The sequence below is a fragment of the Vulpes lagopus genome, chromosome 6 (genome assembly GCF_018345385.1).
Source record: "Vulpes lagopus strain Blue_001 chromosome 6, ASM1834538v1, whole genome shotgun sequence".
Taxonomy (NCBI): domain Eukaryota; kingdom Metazoa; phylum Chordata; class Mammalia; order Carnivora; family Canidae; genus Vulpes; species Vulpes lagopus.
The window spans coordinates 68,685,964-68,708,674 of NC_054829.1; the positions used below are offsets into that span (position 1 = coordinate 68,685,964).

General features: G+C 39.6%; 1 protein-coding gene across 1 annotated transcript; it reads right to left on the bottom strand.

Moving 5' to 3' along the window:
- Positions 1-17,697: 17,697 nt before the first annotated feature.
- LOC121493732 (hsc70-interacting protein) lies at positions 17,698-20,665 on the bottom strand. Its single transcript, XM_041759945.1, has one exon. It carries the CDS (start codon positions 20,571-20,573, stop codon positions 19,464-19,466), a length of 1,110 nt encoding a protein of 369 aa, XP_041615879.1. The 5' UTR covers positions 20,574-20,665; the 3' UTR covers positions 17,698-19,463.
- Between the last annotated feature and the right edge of the window lie 2,046 nt (positions 20,666-22,711).

Sequence of the window (22,711 nt, forward strand, 5' to 3'; positions counted from 1 at the left end):
GTTACTTAATATGCCCAAGGTCATGTTTTCAAACTGCTGATTAACACCTTGTCTTGGATTATAAAATCAGTATAGAATAAGATGACCAAGAAAAAAAAGAGAAGGATCAAATTATAAACATGAGGAATGTAAGTCACTACTGATCTTTTGGAAATAAAAATAATCGAAAGGAAATACTATGAATAACTGTATGCCAACAAATTAGATCACCTCAATGAAACAGACAAATTCCTAGAAAATTGCAAACCACTGAACCTGACTCAAGATGAGACAGTAAATCTAAACCAACTATTACAAATAATGGGATTGAATTAATAATCAAAAATCTTCTCAAAAAAGCCTCTCCAGATGGTTTTATTAGTGAACCCTACCAAATGTTTAAAGAAGAAATAACACCAATACACAAACTCTTCTAAAAAAACAAGAGAAAGGGACACCTGGGTGGCTCAGTGGTTGAGCATCCCTTCGGCCCAGGGTGTGATCCTGGGGTCCTGGTATCAAGTCCCACATTGGGCTCCCAGCATGGAGCCTGCTTCTCCCTCTGCCTGTGTCTCTGCCTCTCTCTCTCTCTCTCTCTGTATGTGTGTCTCGTGAATAAATAAAATCTTAAAAAAAAAAAAAGAAAGAAATGCCATCCACATTGGAAAGAAAAAAGTAAAACTATCATTATCAATATATGACATGGTCTTATATACAGGAAATCCTAAGGAGTACACATGTACATACCCACACAAATAAAAACAACTAGGACTAACATAGGAGTTCAATAAGGTTGATCTACAGATTCATGGAAACCCTTGTCAAAATCCAGGAAATACTATGAATAATTGTATGCCAACAAATTCGAATGAAATTTGCAAATGAAATTCAATGAAACAGGCAAATTCCTAGAAAATTACAAACCACTGAACCTGACTCAAGATACAAAAATCAATTATATTTCTAGTCAATTCTATGAATTGTATTTCTAATACAATTGTATTTCCTTTTTAAAAAAATTAATTAATTTATTTGAGAGAAAGAGAGAGGAGTACATGCACCAATGAGTGAGGGGAGGGACAGAGAGCAGGGGAAAAAAGGCAAGCCGACTTCTCGCTGAGTACAGAGCCCAACGTGGGGCTCAACCTCATGGCCCTAAGATCATGACCTGAACCAGAGTCAAGAGTCAGACACTTAACTGACTGAGCTACCCAGGTGCCCCCCAAATTGTATCTTTATACACTATACAGTAGCCATGAACAATACAAAAATGAAATTAAGAAAGCAATAGCATTTAAAATAATACTTGGGTATAAAATTAACAAAAGTAAAAGACTTGTACATGGAAAACAGCAAACCTTTGCTAAAAGAAATAAAAGAATATCTAAATAAATGAGAAGACATTTAGTGTTGTGGACTAAAAGACTTACTATTACTAAGAAGACAGTATTTCCCAAGTTGATCTACAGATTCATGGAAACCCTTGTCAAAATCCAGGGGGACTTTGTTTTTTGGCAGAAATCGACAAACCGATCCTAAACTTTACATTAAAAAATGTTGCAATCCAAAACAAGACAAAAACTCTATCACCAAAATGTCTTCTCATGAAACCTATGAATTTATTAAGATAATGGGTATAGACCGAAATTCTTAGTGCATCTTCCTAAAATCTAGGCATCAGACAGATTTCAGATATATTTTCTTTGACGTTAGAACCATAGAGTTAGGATAACAATGAAATATTGGTACTATGGTGATGGAATAAAGCATTATAGAAACATGAAGATAAAAACTTTATTCATATAACTGTGGAGAGGGAAGCTCTCTTCTTGTTCAAAGTCCAAAAAAAAAAGTGCCTTTGAAAGTGAAGGCTGCCTCAGAGCACATGTGTGACCTGAAGATTTGTAGGAAAGAGAAAGAAGACAAGCAACTCTTTCCATCTCTAGCTGGCTGTGGCTGAAGAGCAAATCTGCCTGGTGGATGGAATTTAAACCACCCGCTCCAACTGGGCAGCTCAAATAGCTCCACTCACTCTCATGGATTCAAGCGTGTGAGTCAATTGGCAAAGCTCAGTCAAGGTAAAGTCTTGACTTGACCTTCCCAAAGAAGAAGAAAATAAAACTGTTCCAGGTTTACTCCCACTTGTCATCTCAGTCATGAGTCAAAAGCTTTTGCAGGTAGACAAAGTTGATTCGACTTTAAATCTGTCACTTACTGAGTAATTTTTAATCTCTAAAATGGAAAACAATAATATCCGTAGATTGTGGTGATCAAATTAAAATGTAATATTTTCAGTTGCTCCTTGGAGTATTTTGCAAGCTGGGCAACATTATCCTAATTTTTTAAATGAAAAACTAATCAGATGCGTTTATTGCTTGAAGATTTATGAACCTTCTCATTTATAAGAGTGCTTTGGGATATTGGGATAATCCTGTGAGGATTCGGAGCAAATTCTTCTGCCATTTTGAGTTCCTCCTTCATTTGTAAGAGAAGGACAGAATGAAGAGGAAAGTAGTAAATATTTGAAATGTTGCATTCCTATATCTTCATCTGCCTGTGCAATTATCCTTGTCTCTGAAAGCTTTTCCCAGCTCCCTCTCAACTTGAAATTAACAGGAAAGCCAGTGACACAAACGATGGCAGTCACTATTTCTCCTGATTGTACTTACCAGTCTAACATTTTTTGAGCAAAACTGACACCAAAGGATTTACCCCAGTGTTTCAATCATTTGAAATGCTCTATTTCTGCAATTAATGTTTTGCTTCTTGCTTTTCTCTTCCTCCACTGCCATGAATTACTTTATTAGTTCTCCTCATTATATTGATCAGTAAGCAAAGAAGCTCATTCATTTATTTATGCAATGAATAGGAAATATCAAGAGCTCAGTTCTTTACACTGTAAAATCCCAAAGTTTCCACCTTCTCCAGGAAGTAGCTAGAATGATAGTAGAATGTTAACTTATATTTGGGTTCTCACTTCAGCTCACTTTAGTCTTCCTAATCTTTTATGTATGACATACTTGAAAAAGGAAACCATTATTGGGAGGGAAGATTTTCCTTTTCAATGGGGAAAAGAGTAGGGGAAATAAATCCCAATCAGGCGATTCCACTCATTTTCCTAGCTGAAGGTAACTAAAATACATAAAACTTCTTTATTTTCTAATTAACAGCTATAGAGCTGGTCTCAGGAAACTGTGCATAAGTAGTCCATAAAAAGGCAGAGGTCCAACAACACCATGCAAACATAGTAATTGAAACAGAGGGAGAAAGGCCTATTATAAATTACACTACACTTGAGGCTATTAAAAAAAATCTTTTTAATTAACTGAAGAAATGAGGCAAACAAACTCTGAGCTTTTATAACTGGCTACTGAAGTTTGGAGACAAACAACACAACGATTTTTTTTATGTTTTATTGGTAAGTTGATACGACTCTAATCATTATCTCAAGGGGTGTAGATTGCTTGAACAAATTACCAAAAATATTATTGCTGAAGATTTTGGAGTTTGCATCTCTTCTCTGTAGCACACCTATTATAGCAGAATCCAGAAATATCCACTGTAAGAGCCAGACTTTTCTAAAGTACAAAGGAGTTTGTCCAAACTTATGTGAAAGTCGCAATAGAAAAATCCAATACCACAGACATTAAACTCAAACAGGTATATGCCTATTTTCTCTGTTATAGAAGAAGCAACTTATTTTAGAAGTAGTTTCTTAGAGATTCTAGATTTTTAAGTCTATTGCCAACTTCATTTGTGTTTTTTGGGAGTGACTTTCACCTTGGTCACTTTCTCACATGTTCTTACCCATCACATTAGTGGGATGATGGTGAAATCATTACCAATAATATGTCCTTAGATTTTCTAAGAAAATCCTAATGACATGCCAGTAGCATGATAATGGTGATGTGTTGAGTTCAAACCTCTTTTTACTGTGGGTTTAAAAATTGAAGAGTGAACATCAGAACATCATTCGTTTGATACTATTGAATAGGATGATTCAAGATGGGGGAAAAGAAACTAATCCTTGGGAACATGGCCTATAAATTAATCCGATTAGGTGTGTTGACAAAATTAGAGATGGTTTTAGACCTCCCTTCCATTTTGCTTTTCATTTTCACTATATCTCCCTGTAGGGCTTTTTTTTTTTTTTTTTTTTAATGACATGTATCATCTCAACAATTTACTTTTCCTAACAAAACAGAAAAGAATAAATATGATTTCTATGCACTTTAATTCTATTAAAGAAAAATAAACTTAAAAGTCTAATGCCTAGAAGCAAACCACTAGGGTATGAAAGCTCTCAAAAGACTAGAAGCATCCCTGGAAAGACAAAGAGCATAATTTAGGAATTACAAGGTCTGAGCCTTCACTCTATGTCAACACAATTTAGTCCTCATAATACCTGACTCCATTACCATGTGGCTATGCCCTCTGCTCCCTTCCCCTTACTATCACAAGCACCGCAATGAGAGAATACGGCAGCTCAAGGTCACATTGAAGGATGATTGAGCCTGACGTGGAGTTCTAAGCAGAGCCTCTAGATGGCACTCTTTCTTATCAGTAGCCGGTGTGAACAGTTCTCTTTTCTATCTCCACAATAATCAAAGGACTAAAATTGGTCCTCTTGTCTTATATTTTGGTACGATTGCTCTATGCCATCTTAGTAGAAAGCTGGATGCTTACATAACACGTTAGTTTACCAACGGCAATTTGTGCTCTTAAGAAAAAAATTCCCATAACATCAGAGTGTTGCAGTTGCTGCTGCTGTCCCCATTGGAAGTGTTTGTTTCAGATCTATACAATCCCTATGCCCCACTTTGGACCCTACTTCCAATGTCACTAAGGTAACAGAAGAAGAGGGAAGTCAGTATCTCCAGTCTTCCACAGGGCCAGCTCCTTACAATCCTTACCATCCAGCTACAGCTATGTGGAGGTGAGGGGCCATAGTATCTATGGTTAGAAGCAGAAGCAGCTGGATATAGGTGAAAGGGAGCTGGCTTCCCAACCCAAGACTGCCTCTGTAAGTGATGGCTTGGTGGTCTCCTGTCACTAATAGCATTAGAGATATTTCTAGGAAGCTCACAACTAGCCTTAATGTCTTTGCAGCTCCCCCACCACACTCAATATTTCCTGCCTACGTAGGCAATGTTCCCCAGATGCTACTCCTCCCTCCACCCCCAACACACACAGAGTTCTCAGGAAGCCAAGTACTTTGTCCATGCTTTACAGGGGAACACATTTTCAGCTCTGTTGGCCTGGACACAATCAGGATATGATTATGATAACCAAAAAACATCAAAGATTTTAGGGTAGGCTGTAGAGTAGAAGACTGAAGAGTTTATGGAACTCCTTTCTTTCATGCTTCAAGTGATATTTAGCAAACGTACTTTTTAATGTCTAAGGATTTTCAAGAATTCAGACTTCTGCATAACTATAGATGTTTCAGAGTGATGAAGAGTAAAACTCAGTGTTACATTCAAACTTATTTTCTTTCATTTTATCTTATTCCAGCTCCAACTCTCTGGTCCTGCTTATGGGATTTCTATTTTCCAAGATGGACCTAACCACGGCTTTTCAGACTGACCCCTATGTGACCAGGGGGCTCTGGAAAATACCATACAGTTTGACTTTTAAGACTGTTAAGAAAACACAGAAAAATCTCTCATTAACCCTTTGTCCTCAAAGCAAAGACCCTTGTGCTTCTTTGCAATTCTGAATTCTTAAGAACATTCAGTCCACACTGAGTTATTTTTTCTAACAGCTTATCTTGCTGAGACATAAACCAATGAAGGTCATAGGTGCCATACATAAAAATTTAGTTATGTAAGTTGTAGTAAATAATTTAAATGGGCCATTTAACTAATCTTGGATTTTATCCACAAAGCCAGGGGTCTTACTTTGTTTGTTCAGTTCATATCTCCTTCCTTTTTTACTCAGAAAACTCTTCCTTAGGATTTGGAAATGGAAAGAGAACTATTGCTTCAAGTTTACTCAAAAACATTTTAAGCCTGTCATTCTCCCAAATACTGCTTAAATGTTTAGAGCTCCATAAAACTCAAGCTGCACTGGATGAATTCTATAAACATCACCAAATGCAGTTTTTCTAGAAAGAAAGCTGCCAAATTTTTAAGACACAAGATTAAGCCTCCAGATGGCCTTTTCTGAAGTGTGAGTACTAATTGGGTTTCCATGTCCTTGTCTGACACTCTAGTCCACCCGAGTGTCCCTTTCTAGAGCCGAATCTGGGAAACCAAAGTTCACACAAATGCCTAGGAGAAGGACAGACAGATAAAACAGACTATGAGGTACTGATTTATGGGAACTTGGGGCCCCTTGCTGTTAGTCCATTCATTTCCAAACAAGCTTCTTCCTATCTGACAAAATGCCTAAAAATCTACCTCTAGAAGATTTCTTCTCCTAGCTTTAGAAGACCTATTTGTCTAGCTCCCTAACAATATCCAAATGTCTTTGGGAAAGGTATAATATCCAGGATTTATTAGCAACATCTGCATTCCTGTAACTGCTTTAGATGAAGTATCAAGGAAGGAACCAGCAGTATGACAAGTTATGAGGCTTGCCTAAGATTACATGGCTTTTAAGTGACTAAATCGATGTAGTGCTTAGGAGTAAGGTTCTAGAAGAAGCCAGGAAACCAGCTCTGTTCCCATTCTTCTCTCTTCTCTGGGCTGTTGACAGATGGACAGGCAGACAGCTCAAAGAGCTACTAATGGTTTCTTAGGGCAACTGCTCTAGAGAGGAGGCCGGGAAGAAAGACATCTCACCTCTGTAGCTAGGAAAGTGCTGGGGGATTGGTTTACAGGAGAAAAATATGTGCTTTTTGCATCAGGAATTCCCAACTCCAACCCACAAGAGGAAGGAAAACCTCAAGGTCAAATCAGTTTGGAAAATGCTTCTTAATGTATCTCTTTTGGAAGATCTTTGATGAATCTTAACATATTAGAACAGTCCTGAATTCCACTTGTGACATTTTTTAACCGATTTCCCAAGCTATTTGATCAAAGGATGCTCTTTTTCCTAACATTTATTGACATCTCTGGAAGAGTTTGGGAAATTCTACTTTAGCAGAAATTATAAGAATTTTGACTCCTTATGATGCCCTGCAGCTGCCATGCAACCCAGAACAGAATTCTCTGAAACACTTACTCCTTCCTGGCAGAAGTTATTTGCCTGCATTTTCTACAAGAAGGCACAATGCAAAAAGTTCCTGAAGCTTTTATCACTTGGAACACCTTTTCATTACGGCCGCTAACAATTATAGAGAAAAATTTGTTGAGGGTCAAATGGAAATAAAACCCAGTACTCTCTCTTTTCCACCTGCAGCTCTTTCCTTATTTAAAGGAAAGATTCCCCTCTTTGCTAGGGAACTTTTCTTACCATCCCCAGGCAGAATTAATTCTTCATTGTCTTCTGTCTCACACATTCTCTTCTCTCTTCCTGTTTGTATGACACTACTTGATATTCTGGCATTGAAGGATCTGCTCACAAGCCCGATTCCCTCAATGAACTAAAGGCAGTCCAAGCCTATGGAAGACAAAGCACGTATCTTCTTAGCTCCACCACCTGCAGCCCCGGTGATGTGAGATTGCTCATAGTTCCGTGATAGACATAACATACTGAGTCAACGAATTCAAGAGGCCAAATACAAGCACCATGTATTGCTGTGCCCAAGGTTGCGAATCCGAGAAACCACCAAGGAGCTGACACCAATGCAAGCACAGGAGGGTTTATTTGCAAGCTCAAGCTTGGGTCCAAGTGTACCCAACACAGCGGAGCAGGGACTTGGACCCCGAAGTGGGTTACAGCTGGGTTTTTTATAGGCTGGTCTAGGGGATTTTCAGAAGGGATGGAGGAATTTCTCAAGTTCTGTTTACATTCTGATATGGGGCTTAAGAGCATTGAGCTCTGTTCTCATTCTAATATGGGACTTTCTACCACAGGCTGGGCTCTGTTGTCTTTCTGATATGGGATTCCCTGCCGAGAACATTGAGGACATTCTGCAGTTTTTCCGGTAAAGTTCAGCTCTTACTCACAGGGGCCTAAGATGGCTGTACTTGTGTTAATGCTAAACTTTAGGTGGGATGGCCTTAATTTTTCTCGGCCTCCACAGTATAAATTCAAACTAAATTGATTTAAAAATTTAAAGTACGGCAAGTCATACCTCACTGCATAAATAATAATTAATACCTAAGTGTATTTATTATGGCCACTTAATTTTTCAGGTAGAGAAAGAAAGGGAGGAAGGAAGGAGGCAAGAAGTAGAGAATCAGAGGATTCTCGACAACCACAGCATGGAAAAAGGTAGAGGAAAAATAGCAAAGAGAAAGAAAAAAAGACAAACTATACAAAAAATACAGGTTAAATTACAGGTAGAAAGACAGAAATAAAGCAAAAGAATAGCCAGAGTGGAAAATTTGGTGGGGAGAGAAAAAAAAAACACAAAAAAGGAAGAAAATTCAATACTTTTGAAGTGTTAGTGCAAGAGTTTACAGTTCAATTTACTGTTATCTCTTCGCATAGACTAACCATGATGAAGTAAACCATTATTCCCAGCTCACGAATGATTTTTATCCTCTGACCTGCTGATTTTTTCACTTTGAAGGTCCAGTTGGTTGATCCATAACTGCTGCCATTATTACTATTACTCTGTGGAAAAGGATTCACATGTCTGAGTCTTTGTTCCCTTTTATCCACTGGGTAATACTAGCCTATTCCAACAGAAAGTATCATGGTTTACCAATTTGTAAAACCCTTCAAATAGAAATTTACTAAGAAACGATCAGAATTGAAACAAATGCAACTGCAATGTGTGTGAACTACAAACGAACATTTGTTTTAGTTTTAGCTGTTTCGATTGACTTCTAAGCATAGGTTTTTAAAAATATCAGAGTATTCTCTCTCTCTCTCTCTCTCTCTTTTTTTTTTCCTGTGAGCTCTTCCTTTCCAGTTTAGTCTTATCTTCCTAAGATGCCTTCAGGTTCCATAGCAATTACCCACTTTCCTTTGTGGGCCTTATCTATTTTTATTACTTAGCAATAGTCAGTTTCCCTCAAGCAGGGCTGTGGTAATTAACCGGAATAACAGGGAATGACTCAGATCCTTGATCCAAATTTCTCTTCCAGCTCCAAGTCCCAAAAATAGTCCTCTATTAGTCAAAAGGCTCATTTCAGTAATATTCATTGTTTAGAGGGTCTGTGAGTACATTCTTTATACTCTGGAGCCTGTAAAAGGTTTTGTGTTTTGGCTTCCCAGAAGGAGATTTCCCTGGACTAATGTGAAACATCAAGTCTTACAAAGCTTTTCAAACTTTCAAGCCCAAAATATCATCATGAACCTTTAACTATCTCCAGGACATCAGGAAAGCAGTGAGTTCTTTGGCCTTCAGTTTCATGATCCATAAAATGAACCCCTGCACAAGTGAAGCTCTAAATATTAGCTCTAAAATATTCTATTTCTAAAGGGACTTGCTCTTCAAGAGCTAGACAAACTTTCACAAAATGGAATTTGAGGCAGCAAGTCTGCTCAGAATTAGAAAGACATCTTGCAAGATTTTTTAAAGTTACTTCCCTAAAGCAGTCAACCTCTACTGAGCAATGATTATATCCAAATATATACAAAGCTAGAATTCACAGAAAGAGGTCTGTTCCCTGCCCTTCAAATTTCGATACGGAATATGATAAGAGAATAAGTGGCAATAATACGGATGCAATGTGAGCCCCAAATGAATGATAAAACAATAAAAATTCCTATCAGGAAAACCTCAGATAGGCTAAGGATATCTTAACAATCTCTGATGGAAAAGTGGAATTTCAAGTGAAGTCTATAATAAACATAATGTAGGCTTCAAATGGAGCTGAGGTAGGAATGAATATAGGGGTGACATTAGTTTTAAAAAAATGTTTCCTTTGCCACTCATTTGTGTCTGTCAGGTCTGCCGTGCCTGGCTGCACCCTTCAGTCCCTCCACTTGGAATGTTCTCCATTCATGCAAATCCAAGCACAAAAAGCCTTCCTCCATGAAGCAGTCTCCAATCCTACTATTGAAAGTTACCTTTTTCTCTCTTGACATTCCACAGAGCCTTATCTTTCCCTCTTTTCCAGCATCTGTCTGGATCAGTAGACCGATCCCCATCTACTGGACTCGCTTATACTCTCCTAAGTCTGCTGCTAGACTTCTTGATCCTCAGGAAAAGGAGCCAGTGAAATTGACCTTTGTTTAGTCATGATACTTAGATTAAGGCCTTGCATTAGTCACTCATTCAAGTATTAATTTTTCTTATTTTGTATCTACTCATTCACTCAACACAAATTTATTGAACAATCGACTATATGCCAGTAACGTTCTAAGAACCATATAGCCATTTCCCTTACAGCTTGCATTCTGATGTCGGCAAACAATTGATCAATACACAAATTAATAAGCATACAATGTGCCCGGTGATAAGTCCTATGGGGAAATAAAAGACTAAGGAGTAACTGGAGATAGTTTAGATACAGTAGCCAGCATTTATTATATAAGTGCTCTATTATTCTAAGGTAGAAGCCTATAAACAAAGAGACTATTCTGAGGCATTGGATAAAATAAAATAGTCAGTGAAGTTCTTAAATCATCCCACTACAAGTAGGAGTAATAAAGATAACTGATACTAAGGATCAATAATTAGTGTTGCCATGTGCAATAAAGTAGCATACCTTTGTTGCATGTCTACTATCTGCCGGACAATGTAGTAGATAATCCATTTGACAGCAAGAGGGGTATTATTATGGTTCCCATTTAACAGATGAAGAAACTGAGGCTCATATGGGTTAATATGCTTCAGATCACTAGGTAATAATGGATGAGGTCTGACTGGAATTTGGATCTCTCAAACACAAATGTTAATGGTGTTTGTACCGAACACCTGTCCTTCCTTAGGCCTGGATGAAAGGATTTTTTTTTCCTCTGAAGAACATCCTGGTATCTCCTCTCAGCTTTGTGTCTGGCTATATATCTTTTAAAGAAGCAATCAATCATCTGAGCATGGACCAGGGGTTTTTGCATCCAGAGCTTGGAAGGGAACTGAGAAGAAAGCATGCATGTTCTAGTTCCCTACAAAAGGAATTTGGCCCTGGGCTTCTATAAAAGGAGGTCTTCTGAGTCTGCATGGACCACAGAAAAGGTGGAGCCAATCCAAAGAAGCAAAGTGAAGCTGCCTCTGAGCAGCAAGAAGCCCATCTCAAATAGAATTCCAAGCATAAGTTCTGGGCTGAGATTTAATAATGAGGCACTGATTCTCTGTACCTCCAATTTCTGTGATGTGACAGGAGTATCAATGCCAGGAAGAGGGAACTGGATTTATAGAGTCTACACAAATGCAGTGCAATAGAAAGGTAAGTACCAAGAGGACATCAGTATCTGTTTTCCACAGGCTGTTTCCTCTTCTGGGTAGCTGACTCCTCACTTCATCAGGCTCTCTGTCACATGCCCACTTCAAGCCAGTATCCCTGGCAGCTGGAGAGGAAGAGCAGTGCCTGAGCCCTCCACCCAATCAGGGCCATGCTAGACTGCTGAGCAGAAACGTGCAATTAAAATTTATTTGCATTATGATATCAAAATATACTAAATAGGCAAGGCACGAGGGGAAATCTCTTAATTACTTCCACAATCAAGCCACTGAAGCATTGGAAGGAAGGAGTGTCTGTTCCCAGGATGGAGCTAGGACATTGTGGGAATGAGCAGGAAGTCACTTCGCAGCCTCTTCCAGGGAGGCATCAGTCAATGATCAGACCAGATGCTCAACAAAGAGGGAGGCTCCCCTCCTCAGTGACCTCGGTGGGTCTCCTGTGTCCAGAAGCTGCTCCTGCAAATGTCTCTCTGCTAAACCTAAATCCAAGGAAATACCAGAGCAAATTCTAGATTGCTCTGAGGATCTGCCCCAGCCACAACTGCTGCTGAGAGCACAACACAGTGCCTGGCACACAGTGGCTGCTCAGTAACACTGCTGTGAAGGCAAGGAGGAATAAACGTGTTGTTCCGTTAGCATAGCCCATGCTCTGTAGTAAGTGGCCCCTGCCCTGACTCAGAGGGCAGGACCAGGGATGAATGCCTGACCCAGAGATGGGTTTCCAGGCAGATGTGAGGTGTGTGAGGGCGTCCATGCGGCAGGACCCCTCTGCCCAGCATTTGGTACCAGAAGGTAAGGAAAAAATTCAGTAGAAGGGACAGGAGGAGAAAGATAAAAGAGAAGAGACAGAGGAGGCAAGTGGCTCACAGGAAACCCTGTGGAAAAGAAGAAATAAGCAAACAGTAGCCACTTGATTTAAAAGATGAAGTGAATGCATATCAGCCTTGCCAGAGCAGCTGGATGCCCATAATGTAATGGGCAGAGGGAGCTCAGACGTGGGTTTCTAGCAGAAGTGTACCCCACTTCTTGGGAGGTGTCTTGGGAGGTGTTCCATCTACCCGAGAGGCCGGATGGCACTGTCACGACTCAGCTCCAAACCACGACCTAAACCCTGTGCGGCAAATGAGACTGGCTTTACCCCAATTCCTTAAAATAAACCCACATTAACTGAGATTCTCTGCAATGATCCCAGGAAACATGAGAGATGCAGGAAAGGGAAAGAAGGCCAGCTAAGATCACTGAGCTCCCCTCCCATTAGGCTCAAGACTCCTGGGAGTTCCCAAAGCCCGTCGGTTATTGCCTGTAGCAGAGCTCTGTAAAGAATCTGATAAATAAGCAAGCTAAGATTCTGTGTGTTTATCAAGCACCCAGGCTATCCAGTACCCATCCCAGTTGAGACTTCTCTTCCATACTCTCCTTTGAGGTATGCCTGATGAGGTGACACATTTGTCCTTCTCACAATGCCTGTATTCCTCAGCTAATGTGGTTAAAATTGTAAGTTTTCTGTGTGAAAACAATGCATGTCTATTGTAGAGATTTTAGAGAAATCAGACAAGAAAAAAAAAAACTTTAAAAACCACCTGCAATTTTATTTCACAGCGATAGAGCTAAATACTCATATATTTTCCTGTTTTCTCCAATACAGGCACTGCACATACTACTTTCTATCTGCTTTTCAGACTTTATAATCTTGAACACTTTCGTGTGTCAGTAGGCATTTTGCTATATCATCTCTAATAGGTGCATATCATTGTAAAGAGAATTGATAGCAAACTTAATGTAACCAATCCTCTATTCCCAGACTTTTAAATTGTTTCCAGTTAATCTCTGTCATAGAAACACTCTGAAGAACATTCTTGCATAAACTTTTATCCATATACCTGAAGGGTTGGGGTTTTTTGGTTTTTGGCTTTTGGTTTTTTTAGCATGGACCCCTTAAGTGAGGGGGGCAGGAAGTATTCAAAATTTGTAAATGTTTCAAATTGATTATCAAACGGCCTTCAAGAAAGACCATTGTGTGATAGTATCCATTACCCCCTGTCCTTGTCAACACTGGATGTTACCAGTCTTTAAAAACCTGTTTTCTTGATGAACTTAAAATAGTTCTCAACACTGGCTTCTCATTAAAATCACTTGAGGAGCTTTTAAAAAGTACCAATGCCTAGTCCTCATCCACTGAAATAATTCAGAATCACAGAAGTGGGCCTGAACATTTATCTAAAAGAAACTACACACTTAAAACACAAATAATAGTCCTGATTTCAGACAGATGTTACCCTAAGCAGACAGGACCCAGACAGAGAATTCTAGGTAAGATTTTCTTGCCAAGAGCTGCCATTCTCAGCTCTGTGAAGTCGCCATCATCATGATGAATATCTGAGAATTTTCTTTAAACAACCATAACCAAATCAATTTTATATATCAACTCAATGTGTGCATGAAGCACCTACTCTTCACTCTCCCTCTCTGCCTCATTCCCTGTCGCCCTTCGTGCAGACTCCAGCCCCAGCATCACTTCCTCAGGAAGCCTCTCCTCCTCTCTGACCACATTGCATCCCCCTCTTGTGCCCCTAACACATCAAGGAACTCTCTCCGGAGCACTTCATTCATCCGTGGTATATTTCATGGACATTCTGAGATGGGAGTGGGCATAGTTGGGAAAGGTACATGGACAGTGAGATTTGATTTCAGAAATGGGTAGGATTTAGATAGGCAGAAAGAAGTGTGAAGGAGTGGGAAACCCAGAATCATTAACCTTTGTAGGTTTGTAGACACATTCGGAAATGCGCTGAAAGCTAAACACTCTCCAGAGAAATCCAAACACACCCACGCATCAAAATAATGTACGTGCTTTCAGGGAGTTCACAGAACTCTAAGCACAACCATGGACGCTTGATCCCAGGCGGACTACATTCAGCTCTTTAGGAACCCCCCCCCCCAAGTCTGTGATCACTGTCCTAAGTAAATGACAGAAATGCCAGACTGCCAGCTACCTCTGTGTCCAAATCAATGGACCTGTCTATGATTTACTATTACCTTAGTAAAATGGGGTGAGGTTGAGAATCAAAGGAAGGAAAGAAAGGGACAGATTGGATCATGAACCCAATTATGGAGCCAAGAGAGCAACAATTTTTTCATCTATTGTATGCAAATATCATTGAGTACCTATTTCAAGGCAAGAGAAGTCAAGAAATTCAGAGTTGAAGGTAAAATTCTCTCCTTGCATCACCTTTTATCTTTACATTCCCTGTCAAGTGTCCTAACTTTAATGAGCACAGGGCACACTGGTGTTTGTTGTATTCCCTGTGGTCCCCTTTCAGAGCATCAGGGCCTCAGGGCAGGAATTCTGTCCTCTGGCAGAAGGCCATCTGTTGCATCACTCTGCAGCACTATATAAAAAAACCACCACACCTCAGCTGACCCCATTGTGTCTAGACGACTTCATTACTATGCAGGACATGACAGACAGGCAGACCCACAAGCCGCAGAGCCAGTCTCCACTAGGAGCAGCAGCATCCCAGCCGTATATCCAGTCCAGTCCCCATATTGTGTCTTCCCTGGCATTTGAGAAATGTTTAGGATCCCACTAGGGAGTTCACCAGAATACACTTACAGCAACAGACCACTTTTCAACTTAAATTATAAAGTTCCTTGACTGAGACCTTCTTAAAATGTGCCAAATAACATATGTGATACTCATCACTTTCCTCAAATTTTTGCACACTGAAGTTAGTTTTACTGCTTCACTTACATGCTAAAATGCGTATGATTTTACTACCCGAAATTTTGAAGCAAAAATAATTTCCTTAGTAAAAGAACAGAAGTGGCTGTGGTGGCTCAGTCAGTTAAGTGTCCTACTCGTTTTTTGTTTTTGTTTTTGTTTTTTTTTTAAGATTTTATTTATTCCTGAGAGACAGAGAGAGAGAGAGAGAGAGAGGCAGAGATACAGGCAGAGGGAGAAGCAAGCTCCATGCAGGAGCCTGACATGGGACTGTATCCCGGGTCTCCAGGATCACACCCTGGGCTGAAGGCGACGCTAAACCACTGAGCCACCTGGGCTGCCCTAAGTGTCCTACTCTTGATTTCAATCTCAGGGTTGTGAGATCGAAGCTCACGTTGGGCTCTGTGCTGGGTATGGAGCCTGCTTAAGATTCTCTCTCTCCCTCTCCTTCTGCCTCTACCCCCTCCCTAAACAACAACAACAACAACAACAACAAACAACAAAGAAACAAAAAAGAATTTAAAAGGACAAAGGTAGCTTTGGAGGCAGTGGTTAGTCACTTAATACAGCTAGAATTGGTGGTTTACAGCTTACCCTCCAGAAAAAGATCTAATGTGTTTTTCTAGTCAGGCTCCCCATGGGGCAGAACCCTGCTCAGAGCAGGGTTGACAGTACATCAACCTTCTCTTCCTGCCTTCCTCCTCCCTCCTCCTTCACCTTTGCTCCTCACACATTACAGATTTGTAAGACAATGTTAATGAGACAGGCTTCTGAGAAGGCTGAGGAGTCACAGCTACACAATCACATATACAATCAAGGAGAATATTCATGTTGCATTCATTCCTCTCATGTTGCTGTAGAACCATATTGATTTCCCATCTGTAACTGTATAAAAGCCAAAGGACAGAACTTCACCTTTTTCCCTATGACAACTTTTGCAGCAGGCTTACTAGTTTTGGAATGATAAGCCCCTCATCTTGAGCAGGTGATTGACTTTTGCTCAATTTTATTGGGCAAACCTAGCACATCTGGCTACTCCTCCCCCATACCCCCACCCCAAACCACCCTTCATGCGAATCCTTAGTCCTTGGAAAATATCATTATCCAAAAATGAGCAGTACAGAGTTAATTTTGGAAACAAATGACTGATAAGGGCTTATCGAAAGGAAAAAAAACAAAAGGAGATGGGGAGGACATGAAGTCTGCACAGAAGACATAAAAAGGGATGACATATAATGGGGCCCTTTGAAAACACTATGAATATTCACAGTCAGATACATTAGCCAGGAGACAGTAGAAGAAGAACTCTGACTTTTGAGCACTTACTATGTCTGCCATACCCTTTATAAGCATAATTATATTGAAGAGTCACAACAAACCTGTAAGGATAATATTATGATTCCCAAGTTGCAGAAGAAATGGAGGCAGAGAGAAATTAAGTCATTTTCCCAAAGTCATTGAGCTAGAAAATAGCTCCACTAAGATTCAAAGTAAGGTCTCACTGGCTCCAAAGCCAAAGCTGGCTTTTAATTACTATGCCAGCCTGCCTCCCAAGTCACATAGACCTCAAAATTAATTTACAAAGTCACAGACATACAGAGGCACTTCTGTCTATATTACATATGAATGTATGTATAAAAACTATATATTTTACATAACATTGAACTCTCACAACTACCCTGAAGAACTAGACACTACCAGTATCAATCTGCCCACTTTGCAAGTTTGGAAAACCAGATGCCTTTGCTAATTCATTCAACAAATATTTAGAGCCTATGCTTTTTGCCAAATGATATTCTAGGATCCAATGATCCACGAGTCAGAAAAGATGCCTGCTTTCTGGGAGCTCATATTCTAATGAGAGAAACAGATAAAAACAACACATAGAAAAATAATAAAGTCCATGAGTAAATAAAACAGAGTAAAGGGGATAATAGTGTGGTGGTTTGCCTACTGACTTAATCCCCTGAATGTTTGCTAATTGTGCCTCAAAATGAACTCCCAAATTCCATTCACACCTCTTCCCCATCTGGCAAAAAAAAAGCTTGGTGTCAACATGGGCATCCTTTTTTTCCTCACATTATACATTCAGTTTATTGGCACATTCTATTCATCCTATAATCAAAATATCTCCAGAACCCAGTCCCTTCTTGTCACCTCCTCTGCTACCACCCTAGTCAGAGCCTGGATCGTTTTTAATGGCCCCTAGTGAGTCTATTTTTCCCCAGGCTTGTCTCCTACAGTCTATTCATAATAGCAACCAGAATGATCCTTTTTAAACATAAGCTCTTTACATTGGGTGGCCCCTTGATTACTCACTCACTTCCTCACCCCCTTCAAGCCTCTGCTCAAATGTCACTCTCTTGAAAAGGCCTGGCTTGCTACAGTCACCCTCCTCTATTTTTTTTTTTTTTTTTTTTTTTTTTTTTTTTTTTTTACTTTTACCCATTTATAGTAATATTTGCAGTGTTAGAATGTACTTAATATATAATTAAGTAAATCAAACAAGGAACCCAAAAGAAACTGGTCTTGAGTTATTCACAGCACACATTAGAAAATTTGAGAACACACATTAACAAAAAAAAACCACTGGCAAGCTCAAACGCAAGTTTATATGCTGAGTATTTTTAAAGGGTTTAAAAAGCATGCTCAGTTAGCATACAGCCTTTTCTCACTTATGTAACAGATGCATTTCTATCTGCTTGTGTACAGCAAAAGGTTAGAACCTTAATCAACTTACTTTTGATATTAGAAATGTGCTATTTCAGAAATGTATTCCTTGGAATTTTCTTCACTGCTCCTACCACTGACTCTTCAAATAGGCAAAGTACAGAGGGTCTCATCCCTTGAAACTGTTTTTAAACATGGTTAAAATGAAAGATAGGTAGAAACCCAGCAATTCCTGTACAGCGCCTGGACTTAGTCTTAAATGTAGGAGTTGAATGTACAACGGAAAACTATTTCTTTATTCTTGAAAGAGAGGAAGGGAGAGAGAGGAGATTGGGAAAAGGTGCAGTATTTAAGAGCTGAATAGGAGCAGGACGACTCATAATGCCATCAACTCCGCAGCGAAGAACCATGGATCTCATCAATTTTATGATTCATGTTGGATCAAGAAGTTTGGTTCCCTTCCGTAGATCAATGAATTCAAACCTCATACTCTCCCAAATATGAAGATGAATAACGTAAGATAAACTCCAATTGCAACAGGTATTTCCTAAGTTGAAGACTGAACTAAGGGATTCCTAAGGGAATCCCTCCTTCCAACATCTTTTGACATGGCAAGATTTCGCCTAAGTGGAAACCTAACATTTAGATATGAAATCGCTTGGGCCAAGTAAGAAACTACAGCTGTTTTGAGTATCACCTTACATAATCACTATATGTATTACATATTAAACCCAGCATTACATATGCTTGCACAATTACACTGTGAATGATAATAGTATTGATGATGCCAGTGAAAGGGGCTATCTTTAGCCCAAAAAGAGTACTGGGGCGGGGATGGGAGGTGGTGAAAACAATTAAAAAGCACACAAAGAAATGGGTATTTTCTGACCAGGAAAGGTCACTCTAAACACAGAAATATAAAAAGAAAAGTATTCCCTTATTTCCTCTATGTGGAAATAATGCAAAACATTTATTTTCTGTATCAGACAAGAACACAGCTAAGTAATCCAACTCTACTGCAGCATTATAAAAATCATCCCTTCACCACAGTGTAAGATTTAAATGCATCTGCACAAGGGTGCACATCATATAAAAGGAATAAGGTTGCTGCTGCCCTGCCAAGCACTTCCGGTCCCTACCCAGGTCCTACTGCAATACTGGTGGTCCCAATAGTTTTATCCAAATAAATCGTGTTTAAAAAGTAAAACATTTAAAAAGACAAGTCAAAATACCTCAGTAACCATATTTCCAACTCAAACTTCATCTATTTAAATGTTATATTTGCCTCCTGTTAATAAACCTTTATTTCACTCAAACTGAGCAATAATAAATCTTCCACACTGAAGTAGCTTCCTTGCCCAATTAATCCAAAGGGAAAAAACTGAAATGATTAGTAAAGAAAAATGTAGGGACTAATACACTCTTTTAATGTTTTTAAATATTTTTAAGGTTTAAAAAGTGTTTAAAGTTTGTAATTCCTAGTAGGAAAACATTATCTGAATGAATACCCTAATGGCAAACCACTGTAGAATGTTTCAGTTGCATGTGGGGCAGAGGGGTAGGGATTCTCTTCACAGCACCCCAGCTTTCTTCTTGAGAAGGTCAGAGGTACACTGGTTTGTATTATTGCGACATCCATTAGGTGATCGAAGTTGCTTTTCTTTTAGCAAGGGCTTTGTCAGAAGGGCATTATGCTTGACCTCCAAATTTCGCTGACAATTTACTGATGAGATTCATAACCTTTGGGTTGCTCTGATATTTTGACATATTTGCTGGGTTCTGGGCTACATCCTGGAAGGCCACCATAACTTCTGGATCCTGCATGGCTGCAAGAACCTCTGGGTCACTAAGAATTTCATTGAGCCCAGGCATTCCTGCCATTCCAGGCATCCCCCCTGCCATTCCAGGCATTCCTCCAGGAAAATTACTAGGCATTCCCCCTGGAAAGCCACCTGGGAAAGAGCCATACTGAGCTCCTGATTGTCGTCTGGCTTCTTCCTCCCTCTGGGCTCTTTCATGTTCTTCCCGAGCCTTCTTAACCCTTTCTATTCTTTCTTTGATCTCTCGCTCTTCACGTTTTCGTTCATACTTCCTCCGATGTTCAGCAATTTTCTGGGCCCTGGGTTGAACTTCTTTCAGCATTGCACTAGCATCTTCATCATAATCCAGTTTACAAGCAAGGGCAAGATCATGTGCTGCTTCTTCCCAATGACCCAGAAGTCTATGTGCTTTCCCTCGCCACTTGTAAGGCTGCGCTGAATCAGGATTTATTTCGATAGCTCTGTCACAGTCTCGAATGGCAGCATTTGGCTTCTGTAATTTGATGAAGACACTGGCTCTCTTGGCATACAAAATGGCTAAGCGAGGATTTAGTTTGATGGCATCTGTGAACAAGTCAATGGCTTTCTGTAGTTCACCATCATTTAGGGCATCAATGGCAGCCACTTTTTTATCATTTGCCTGATCCATCATTTCCTCGGTTATCTCTACATTTTCATCTCCCATTTCTTGAGGGGCATCAGTATCTGGTTCAATTACACCTTCATTGTCAATTTCTAGATCACTTTCCTCACTTGATGGTTCGTCTGTCTTTATGTTTTCCTCCGCCTTCTTACTATCTGTTTTTTCTTCCTTGATATTGTCTTCTGATTTAGTTTTATGAGTAGCAGGTGGTATTTTACCCCCCATGCTCTCCACCCACTCCCGCAGGAAACGCATTTCCTCGGTGTGCAGAACGCTCGGATCCTGCTTACACATTTTCACGAAGGCCCGAAGCTCGCTCACTTTGCGGGGGTCCATGATCCAGAGGCGCTGGCGGGCGGCGGGCGGCAGGCGCGGTGAGGCTGCGGCCCAATTCCAGGCGCGGGTACTAGCCCAGCGTGACGGTGTGGAAGGGGCACCCTCCTCTATTTTTTAAACATATTACTTAACTCCTTCTAAAATACTAAAAAGTATACTTATTCACAATATTTTTTGCTTATAACCTATCTCCCTCCACAAGAGTGTAAGTTTCACAAGGCTAAGATTTTTGTGTTTTGTTCATGAATGTGCCAACAATACACAGGATGGTACCTGACATCTAGTAGTTCCTTAATATTTGCTCCACAAATGATATTCAGAAAAAGCCTTCTTTCCATCAACTTGAATGCAACTGAAGAAAACATTAATGCACAAGGAGAAAGGGATTGGAAATTACAAAAAAGAGAATAAGAGACCTAAGGGGCACAATGAAAAGTTGATGTGTAAACATAATTCAAGGCCCAGGAGGCATAGATACCAAAGAATAGCAGAAGCAACATTGGAGGAGATGGTATCTAGAATTTTTCAAAAATGCAGAACTTCAAGCCACAGATTCAAGAAGTATCATAAAACTCAAGAAGGGCAAACAAAAACGACAACTTGGCACATCATGGTAAAAATGCCGTGAACCAAAACTATAGAGAAAAATTATTTAATAATTTTATTACCATCTCGCAAGAAAAGTAGTGAAGTGTGGTCACCTTCCGCTCAATTTTGAAGCCCTTTGTTCTGCCTTCTTCATTTTCAGAAACCCATGTGCCTGAGACACTCAAGTAAAAGGATAGAGCCCCAGAGCTCCTCATGGGATAAAACCAGATTCCCCAACACTAGCAACTTTGAGCATCATTTCTTATATTATTTACAGAAAATGGAGGTAAGCATTTTTTTTAAATGAAATGTCATTTTTTAAAATTTAAATGTCATTCACTTAGAAAAGATATGCTGGTCTATATAAGATGGCAATATGCCACAAATCCTATTAATCTTCCTCTATGAAATTCTACAGAGGCAGTGGTGCCGTCGTAACCTAGTTTTTCATTGTTAGAGGACACTGAGCCAGGTAACAGGACAAGGGCAGTGCATACAGATGTCCAGCTTCTCCCTGAAGCAGCAATGAAATAATGGAGAAAGCATTTGAAAGAAAAATGCCAAGTGGGCTGGTCTATTACACAGATCCTAATCTTAGGAGTATCTTTTAAATACTCAAGTAAAATTTTGAATGCACATTTCTGTCAGCTAAAGGTGAAGGGGAATAGTAGCTTAAAGGCATTTTCTCAGATGTTTAAGAAGACAAACCATCACATCCATTGACCATAAGATACTTTTTTAATATAAAAATGAGCTACTCTGTCATATTACTGAACCAAATATCGGGTGGCCCAGCTTAGTGTCAACAGATGTTTAGGCTTGATTATCTAGAGATGAGAAACTAATATACACCCTGCCCCCAAAGTGTGTGCTAAAGAAGTAGGAGGCTAAAAAAAATAAAATAAAAAAAGAAAGAATGTAAAATGCTAATTTGGAGGGTTTTGATAACCTTACAAAATAGCAGTTCTCCAGAGAAAGTGATTGCATTCTCTCCTTAATGCCTGCCACCTTTTCCGTATAGATCAGAAACAACATGGTGGCAAGAATGCCACTGTCATTTGATAGTTGTCAGAAGTCGTTTTGAAGACTTTCATCTGGCTCTGGGAAAGCCATCTTGAAATGGAACTAAAGAGAGCATTCAGGATTTAATGACAAAATTGCTTTGTGCTTTAGAAAGAGCATTATGGAAACATGTAAAATTTTTTTCTCCAAGTGACAAAGCTGTCATCTTAGTCAAATCAATGTGGCATCGTATTAGACACTGAGACAGAATGCAAAAAAGCTGAGTGGAGAAGTTATCCAAGGTCATTTTAGCATTAAGGCTGAAAAGGGAATTATATGAATCATAGCCTGGGGGTTAGGAGGAGAGTGTACACTCATACAGGATGTTGTGTCCACATGGAGAGTATGGTCTGGAGATAATAAACCAGTCCTCGAATTTGACCTGATCCAACCCCCCAGGTGTTGTCTCAGGCTGAAAACTGGATGGAGCATTTCACTGTGTAATATGAAATACAGGTGACAAAAAAAGTATGTGAGCAAAGGGTGGC

What these genes read in the sequence shown, in the direction of transcription:
- LOC121493732 (XM_041759945.1), bottom strand. Translation starts at nt 20,573, where the DNA reads ATGGACCCCCGCAAAGTGAGCGAGCTTCGGGCCTTCGTGAAAATGTGT.